The 9,036-nt window shown below is 58.7% G+C and overlaps 2 protein-coding genes across 2 annotated transcripts; both read left to right on the forward strand.

Moving 5' to 3' along the window:
• On the forward strand, positions 1-4,726 carry MANF (mesencephalic astrocyte derived neurotrophic factor). Its single transcript, XM_050313159.1, has 4 exons — positions 1-159; positions 2,283-2,410; positions 3,213-3,354; positions 4,297-4,726. Exons 1-4 carry the CDS (start codon positions 72-74, stop codon positions 4,479-4,481), a joined length of 543 nt encoding a protein of 180 aa, XP_050169116.1. The 5' UTR covers positions 1-71; the 3' UTR covers positions 4,482-4,726.
• Positions 4,727-5,062: 336 nt separating this feature from the next.
• RBM15B (RNA binding motif protein 15B) lies at positions 5,063-8,137 on the forward strand. Its single transcript, XM_050313072.1, is given in 2 exon segments — positions 5,063-5,439; positions 5,441-8,137. Coding segments are annotated over 2 exon segments (2,757 nt in total). The 5' UTR covers positions 5,063-5,098; the 3' UTR covers positions 7,857-8,137.
• Positions 8,138-9,036: the final 899 nt, after the last annotated feature.

A 9,036-nucleotide genomic window follows, 5' to 3' on the forward strand; every position in this document is an offset into this window, starting at 1 on the left:
GCGGCGGCGGCTGGGGCGGGCGGCGCGCGGCGGCGGTGCCGGGGGTGGCGGGCGCTGCCGGGCGAGGCGGGATGCGGGCGGCCCACGGGCTCTGCGCGGCGCTGGCCCTGCTCCTGCTGCCGGCCGGCGGCCGGGCGCTGCGCGACGGGGACTGCGAGGGTGAGTGCGGACGGGCCCGGCCCGCGGGCACGGCGGGGGAGAGGCCGCTCCTCGCCGCCGCCTCCCGCTGCCCGGCCCGCCCGCCCGGCGCGAGAGGCCGGGACACGGAGCAGCCTCGGGGCTGTGGCAGCCCCGAGTGACAGCCCACCCGCTGGGGCCGGGCCGGGCCGGCGGAGCGGTGCCTCCCGCGGCAGGAAAAGTCTCGGAAGTCCGGTCAGGTGCGGCCGGGCCGGGCCGGGCCGTGCTCGCGGTGCCCGCGGTGCCCGGTGTCGGGGCGGCCCGCGGGGGAGGCGGGGCGGGGCTGCCTACCGTGCCCCTCGCGGGACGGAACCTCCTTCCCGGGGGTGCTGCGCTCTGCCCAGAAGTTGCCGGTCCCTCTCAGCGGGGTCAGCGGTAGCGCAGAGTCCCCAGGGAAAGGAGCCCGAGCCCGGGGATCTCGGGCCGGGTGATCGGCACGGTCGCCGCTCGCCGCCCGCGGGCAGCGCTGCCGGCCGGGTGAGGTGGCCGGGGCAGGGAGCAGGAGAACGCCAGAGCGGTTACTCACCGGGACTCCCTCTTACTCATCACACTGTTCGTTCACCCAGCGCCTGCTGAAGTGCTCCGAGTCTCCTCGGTGCGCGCAGCTGGGAGCAGCTGATCTAAATCAAACCGGGACCCTCCGTGTACCACCGGAATACAAGCGCCTCGGGGGTGGAACCTGTTGAGTTGCACAGCAAATTAAACTGCTCTTGTGTGGTGAACTGAACATTCCCCAGGTGGAGCAAGAAGAACTCGAGGTGGGGCCATAGTAGCTGGTTGGGAGTTTGGGGTACTAACACCTCTCCTCCTCTTTGTAGGGAGAGCAACAGTTAAGACAGGAGGGAAGGGAACTCGGTAAATCAGAAATTCCAGCTGCTGTCCCAGCACTAGGTTGGAAACTTGTTTCCATCGTACTGTGGCCACTGGTGCCACTGCCTGCAGCAGCTTTGTTCTTCCCAAGGTTTTCACTTCCCAACAGCACTGAGTGGACCTCAGTGCATGTCTATGCTAGGGACAGACTGGTGTGAGGTAAACGAGGGTGCTGTATGTATACAACCAACGTTCTCCTAAATGGCTTATATTTCCAGTTTTAATATAACGGGAGTAAGTTTCTGCTGGGTTCCATGGTGGCCATACTCCATTTCCTGTACTGCCCAATTCCTGTGCCATGCCATGTGTTCAGAGCTGAATACAAGTTGCTAATGACAGTAACATTTGCCAGACTCTTCCTGTTGTGGTAAACAAATCCCATAGAAGACATAACTCCTACCTGTTCCCTGGAGGCAGGTCTGGGCCTGGCACTTGTCTCTCACCAGGAGTGAGATATCCCCAGGTCCTGCTGCAGGGATCGGTGGGGACACAGAGCTCTCAGTCCAGGTGATGCTGATGTCCACAGGCGGGTTGTGAGCAGCAGGATGACCAGAATCTGACCCTTGGGGTGTCCCTCAGTCACCCCATGGCACAGATCCCACGGGCTGTCTGCCCTCCTTCCCAGCCACACAGAGCCGCTGTGCTTTGGAATGTGTGGAGCGACTGCTGCCAGGGGAAGGAGCGACTGAGCTGTACAGCCCTTCCCGCAGGCAGGAACCTGGATTTGTCCTCTCAGATGCTGCTGCACTTGTGGAAGCTGCATTTTGTTTAAGACTGTTCCCTCTTTCCATCTGAAACCGCGTCAGAAGCTTGTGGGAATGAAGAGAGGAGAAAAGGGCCACGAGGACACAGCGCGGGATCAAATAATTCCTTTTTCTCTTGGAAATTGTTTCCACCGAAGCAGCTGGGTAATCAGTGATAATGAAACCAGCACACAGGGAGTCTGCAGGATTATGTACAGAGTTGGTTTTCTGCCAGCACTGGGTTTGAAGACACTTCCATGGATCTGGTTTCTCAGATTCCCACAAACCCACCAAAAATGTCAGGGTGTGTTATTACTGATTCACATGTGCTCTGAAAGATGTTCTGAAACGTGGGTGACGTCACTGACTTATGATGCAGCTTCTAAAAGTTCTGTTCTCCAGATCCTCTATTCCATTTCCCTACAAGTGTCCTCTAGGAGCTGCCACAAGATTACTGCACTGGCCAGTAACTCCATCCATCTTCCCTTCCAGTGTGTGTCACGTTCCTGGGAAGGTTCTACCAGGGTTTAAAGGACAACGACGTTGAATTCACACCTTCCAGTATTGAAAAGGAGCTCTTGAAATCCTGCAAAGAAGCAAAAGGCAAAGAGAACCGTCTGGTAAGTAGTGGGAGTCGATGATACTTGCTTCCTGAGGGAATAAGTTGCAGGATACTTGGCAAACAAGGGGAAAACAGTGCTGAGTTTATGATATGGCTTCCCAGGGGCTGTTTGTCCTGCTTCTGTGGCTACAGTTGGTCCTGTATTTTTTATAAGAGAGGACTTGAAAAGTTTGACCTCTTCACCTTAAAAAAAACAAAACAAACAAAACAAAAACCCCCCAACCTGTTAACAGACATCAGACTGGCTGGCCTTGTGTCTCCCTGTTACTGAAGCATTGGGGATTACAAACCTTTTATTTGCTGTAGGGCTTCCCTGTCCCTTAAACGGTATTTGGGGTGCTGTATAAGCTGTTAAAATATTTATACCCTCTGGCTGTTTAGCTGCAAACTAAATAAAGGAAAACCAAATTGCCCTAACTAAAAACCAAAGGCAATCTGTGAATGAAGAGCCCCAGGGAAAAGGCCCTGAACCAGAGGCACCATCAGACACAGAGAAGGGGAACACTTCAGAGAGTCTTTTCTCCTTGAAGGAAGAAGACTTTATTCTTAATCCAGTTCAGTTTTTATAAAGTTCAGAAACAAGAGAACCAGTCTCAGCAGCTGTAAAAGCAGTGAAATGGAAAACACCTGCTTGGTACCCTGGGTTCAGAGTTGGGCTCCTTTTTCCATCTCTTGCCATCATTTGGAGAGGTTCTGTAATAGCAAACATCCAGCTGCCAAAACAAGTGAGGGCAGGGATAGCAAACTCTCGTGTTAAAAGCTTTTTCCCATACATCCCATCACTCTTATCTTCCCTCTAGTGCTATTACATTGGGGCCACAAGTGATGCAGCCACCAAAATCATTAATGAGGTGTCAAAGCCCATGAGTCATCACATCCCGGTGGAAAAGATCTGTGAGAAGCTAAAGAAGAAAGACAGTCAGATCTGTGAACTAAAATACGGTGAGTTGCCAGCACAAGGGGGAATGCCCATGCTTTTCTGGGTGTAAAAGCAGCATGCTAAAACTACTAGGCCAAAATTCTGTAGCCTAATGTTGCACAGCATGGGTTGCTCTCCATGAATATGCTGGAGTTCTATGGAGGTGCTCAGGTAAGATTGTTGGCCGCTAACCCTTCTTAGCTTCTGCAGGGGACTCTGATCTGCCCTGAAAATAACTAACTCCCAGGTGTATCAGCTCTCCCGTGCTCACAGTGCTGTTGGGAATATCGTGTTTGGGAGGGTGTGTGGTCCAGCCTGTCCTAATGAGCAGGCAATTGTGTCGCTGTGGCTGGAACTTGAGCCCTTGGCTGAGCTCTGCAGTCCCAGCTGCTCTCCTGTTTCCAGCAGCAGGGAGTGCTGCTTTCTCACCTCCTCTGGTGTCTGCTCACAGCATTCCACACTCTATTTCTCACCACCTTCCTTGAACTCGCACATTCCTAGATGAGGACTCTTCCTGAAAAGACTAATATGAAGAACAGGCATGGAAATACCTCCTGCTGCTTTCCTGTATCTCTGCCCTTACATGCCCCGGAGACACCCCTTGGATTGCGGGTCTTTATACTTCTCACTTCTGTTATGTCCTTTTGCTTCCTAAAAAGCTTTTTTGTTGTTGTCACTTGCTTATCTTTTCTCTAAAATCACCCTGCTGCCTTTCATTCATCCAGTGGAAGAGAGAAGTGTCGCTGTTGATATAATAAAGGGGCTTTCAGGGCTATTGTGGAAGACTTACATCTAAGCTGCAGCCAAGCATTCTGGCTTCTAATAACGACTTAGAGCGTTAAGAGCCTTACCGCTGTCCAAAGCCTAACTTGGGCGTTCCTCCCACCCCCGGCCCCTCTCCCGTTCCCGGGCTGTGGCTTCCCCGCCCTCCCGCGTGTCTGAGCGCGGCTCTGCTCTCCCCGCAGACAAACAGATCGATCTGAGCACGGCCGACCTGCGCAAGCTGCGCGTCAAGGAGCTGCGGCGGATCCTGGACGACTGGGGCGAGGTGTGCAAGGGCTGCGCAGAGAAATCCGACTTCATCCGCAGGATCCACGAACTGATGCCCAAGTACGCGCCGAGGGCGGCCGGCGCCCGGGCAGACCTGTGAGGGGCGGCCCCGCGGCTCTGAGGGGCGACCCCGAGGTGACCGCGGGGCTCTGAGGCGCCTTGGAGGGGCGATCGCGGGGCTCTGAGGGGCGATCCTGGGGTGACCCGGGGCTCTGAGGGGCGATTCTGGGGCTCGATCCGGGGGCTCCGAGGGGACTCTGAGGGGCGATCCCGAGGTTGTGAGGGGCGACCCCGGGCCCGCGCTTTGTACGGGACGTTCATTAAAGTTCGCCGGTGTGCACCGGGCGGAGCCGTGCCGTGTGACGTGATTTCGGGACACACCCGCACACCCTCATCCCTTCCCGCCCCGCCGGATCCCGACATTCCCGCATTCCCCCCTCCCCTCTCCCGCTGTTCCGGCGGGTTCGGCCCCGCGCGCCCCCTCAGCCCGCGGGGGGGCGGGGCCTCGCCGCCCTGCCCTGATTGGCCGCCCCGCCCGTCGCGAGCAGGCGGCGGGAAGTGCCGCGTGACGTCACGACCCCGTGACGGCGGGCTGCGGCGCGCGCGGGTCGATGACGTAGGGCCCGCGCGGCGCGGCGGCCGGAGCCGCCTTCGCTCCCTTTTGTCCAAGATGGCGGCGGCCGCCGGGGGCGCCTCCTGAGCCGCGGGCCCGGCGCGATGAAGCGCGGCAGCGACCGCGACTCGAGCCCGCCGGGGGCCGCGGGCGGGCGCGCCGCCGCCGCCGCCAAGCGGCCCCGCGACCGCGACCGCGAGAGCAGCAGCCGGCGCGGCCCGCACCGCAGCTCGGGCGCCTCCCGCAGCAGCCGGGACAAGTCCACGCCCGGCGGCGGCGGAGGCGGCGGCACCACCACCACCACCAGCAGCAGCAGCGGCGGCGGCGGAGGCGGCTCCAGCTCCCGCAGCCACCGCGGCGATGAGCGCGCCGGCGGCGGCGGCGACTCGAACCACCGCCCGGCGGGGAGCGGCTCGGCCTCGGGCGCCCGCGGCGGCAGCCAGGCCGCCCTCGTCCTCCTCCTCCTCCTCGTCCCGGGCGCTCGGCGTGCCCAAGGCCAAGGCGCTGCCGGGCGCCGTGGTGGCCCCGTCCCTGCTGCTGGCCGGGCCGCCGCCGGGCGCCGCGCCCTCGCTGCTGCTGGCGCCGCTCGGGGGCTCGGCCGGGCTGGCCGGGGAGCCGCCCGGCTCCTGCGAGTACAAGACGCTGCTGGTGAGCGGGCTGAGCGCGGCCCTGCCCGACCAGCTGCTGGAGGACGGGCTGTTCCGCCTCTTCCAGCGCTTCGCGGGCGGGGGCGCCGGGGACATCAGTGTCAAGCTCTCGCACACGCCCGAGCTCGGCCGCGTCGCCTACGTCAACTTCCGACACCCCGGGGATGCCCGCGACGCCCGGCGGCACGCCCGGGCCCGGCAGCTGCTGCTCTACGACCGGCCGCTCAAGGTGGAGCCCGTGTACTTGCGCGGGGGCCGCCGCAGCCGCACGCCGCCCCCCGCGCCCTCCCCGGAGCCGCTGGGCTACCTGCCGCCCCTGCACAGCGCGTACCAGTACAAGCAGCGCTCGCTGTCGCCGGTCACCAGCCCCTTGCTGCGGGAGCCGCGGCCCCGCCACGCTCACGCCGCCGCCGCCGCCTTTGCGCTGGAGGCAGCGGCCATCGGGCTGTCCCGGGAGCGGGAGCGCGCCCTGGATTATTACGGGCTGTACGACGAGCGCGGCCGCCCCTACAGCTACCCCATCGTGGCCGAGGAGGACCTGATGCCCGAGGATGACCAGAGGGCCACCCGCAACCTCTTCATCGGCAACCTGGACCACAACGTGTCGGAGGTGGAGCTGCGCCGCGCCTTTGAGAAGTACGGCATCATCGAGGAGGTGGTGATCAAGCGCCCCGCGCGCGGCCAGGGCGGCGCCTACGCCTTCCTCAAGTTCCAGAACCTGGACATGGCGCACCGGGCCAAGGTGGCCATGTCGGGCCGTGTCGTGGGTAGGAACCCCATCAAAATCGGCTACGGGAAAGCCAACCCTACCACCCGGCTGTGGGTGGGGGGCCTGGGCCCCAGCACCTCCCTGGCCGCCCTGGCCAGGGAGTTTGACCGCTTCGGCAGCATCAGGACTATTGACTACGTGAAGGGCGACAGCTTCGCCTACATCCAGTACGAGAGCCTGGACGCCGCCCAGGCCGCCTGCGCGCAGATGAGGGGCTTCCCCCTGGGCGGCCCGGAGAGGAGGCTCCGAGTGGATTTTGCCAAAGCAGAAGAGACGAGATACCCCCAGCAGTACCAGCCCGCGCCGCTGCCCGTGCACTACGAGCTGCTGGCCGACGGCTACAGCCGGCACCGGAGCCTGGAGCAAGACTTGAGGGTGCGGGATAGGACTCCTCCGCACCTCCTGTACTCGGACAGAGACAGGGGCTTTGTGGAGGCAGACTGGGCCAGCCCTGCCAAAAACGCCGAGCGCAGGAACAACCTGGAGAGCTACAGCCGGTCCGTGCGCAGCCGGAGCGGGGAGCGCTGGGGCGGCGACGGCGACCGCAGCGTGCCCAAACCCTGGGAAGAGAGGCGGAAACGCCGGAGCCTCTCCAGCGACCGCGGGAGGACTACTCACTCGCCTTACGAGGACAGAAGCAGGACAAAGGCCAGTGGGCCAGCTCTAGACCGCAGCCCTGACAGGGCTCGCAAGGAGAATCACACTACAGAACCCGGGGCCGAGAAAGAGCAGAGCAACTCCCTCCAGAACAATCGCCACGCGGCTGAGGAGAAGCCCCATCGCGAGCCATCCGACGCTCCCCAGCCCAAAAAAAGGGACAGCGAACGCAATCATCGAACTGGTGAATCGGAATCAAAAACTCACGAGGAGCCAAAATCCGAGACCAAAAAGCTAAAGAATTTATCAGAATATGCTCAGACACTGCAGCTTGCTTGGAACGGGCTTCTTGTGCTAAAAAACAGCTGCTTCCCCACCTCTATGCACATCCTGGAGGGAGACCTGGGTGTCATCAACGGACTCCTCAAAGACCATTCGTCCGGCGGGAAGTTGACGCAGCTCAAAATCGCGCAGAGACTCCGGCTGGACCAGCCCAAGCTGGACGAAGTCACCCGCCGCATCAAACAAGGCAGCCCCAACGGCTACGCCGTGCTCCTGGCCACCCAGTCCGCCCCGCCAGGGCCAGGGGCCGAGGGGACCTTCCCTGCTGTGGAGCCTGGCTTGCAGCGACGGCTTCTCAGGAATCTGGTCTCCTACTTGAAACAGAAGCAGGCTGCTGGGGTTATCAGCCTGCCCGTGGGAGGGGCGAAGGGCAGGGACAGCACAGGCATGCTTTACGCGTTCCCTCCTTGCGAGTTCTCTCAGCAGTACCTCCAGTCAGCACTAAGGACATTGGGGAAGTTAGAAGAAGAACATATGGTGATAGTTATAGTCAAAGACACTGCCTAGCCCACACTGTCTTTTCAAATTCCATGTTTTCTTTGTGTGTCACACAACCCAGTTGTTTTTAAGGCTGATCATTTTGGCGGAGGCTCAAAACACCTCGGCCAAAGTGGTAAGATTTTTAGTTTCTAATTAATTTTAATACCTATAATATCTATTAAAATTTTAAATAGAGCCCATTTTATTCGTTTTTAATATGTGACACTGTCCGCTGTTGTTCTGTATTTTTATTTTTTAACTGTATGAAAAGTTGTCAGTAAAGCCTTGTTCACTGATGGATTTCTAAACTTGTGCAGTATCCGAGTTCTTACGGCCCAGGAAGGGCCAGTTCCCTGTGCAGGAGCATCCAGATGAGGCCCCAGCTTGGTTCAGTTTCTCAGACCCCAGCCTTCTGCACCTCCTTCATCTTTATGTGTGTCCTTCGAGGTGGGAGGGGAAGGGGGTTCTTTGTGCTGCATGAGAGACTCAGAGGTTGGTTCTCTATTTTTATTGTCCTGTTTGCTTTTTATTTCATAACTTTGAGTCTGGATGCATTCCTGTTGAGTCTCTGTTTGAGGACAGAAGCTTCCCAGGAAGCCCAGCTACCAAGGAAGCAAATCCTGATCCAGAGTAAAACTGGTTCTTATACACGGCAAAAAATTGCAGTTGATAATTAATTGGCATAAACTTTGCTGCTTAGGAGTCAACCCTGTATTCAAGTTGGTGAGCTTTGAGAGCACTGGATACATCTCAACCATAGAAGTTCTTGGATAAAACAAAAGAGGTTTGGCATTCCCAGTTTTTATAAAAGGAAAAAAAAAAACAAGCAGGAGGAAAAAAAAGTGATTTAAGGGGGAACCCTCTTGGGCCCACAGTAGGACAAGCAAAGGGCACAGAGATACTTGGTGAGCTGGAGCTGCCATTTGCATAGTCCATCATGTTGCACTGCCTGAAATCCTTTACTGAAAAATGGCATTTTTTTCTTTTTTTTTCCCCTAGAGTTAAAGCTTGTTTAACTCTTGTAAGTTTGTTAAGGCTTACAAGAAAAGAGAGAAACCTGTCTGGCTGTCTGAGAACATGTTATGTTACTGCAGGTGACCTGTGACTGCTGGAGATCAAAGTCTGGGATCTGAGATGGGGTGGGTCCGTCACCTTTGCTGTCTGTGGTAGGAGGTGGTTGTTGGGAGAGGCCAGGACCTCTGCACCT

This window comes from Myiozetetes cayanensis, unplaced genomic scaffold, assembly GCF_022539395.1.
Source record: "Myiozetetes cayanensis isolate MyiCay16 unplaced genomic scaffold, myiCay2020 scf18, whole genome shotgun sequence".
Taxonomy (NCBI): Eukaryota; Metazoa; Chordata; class Aves; order Passeriformes; family Tyrannidae; genus Myiozetetes; species Myiozetetes cayanensis.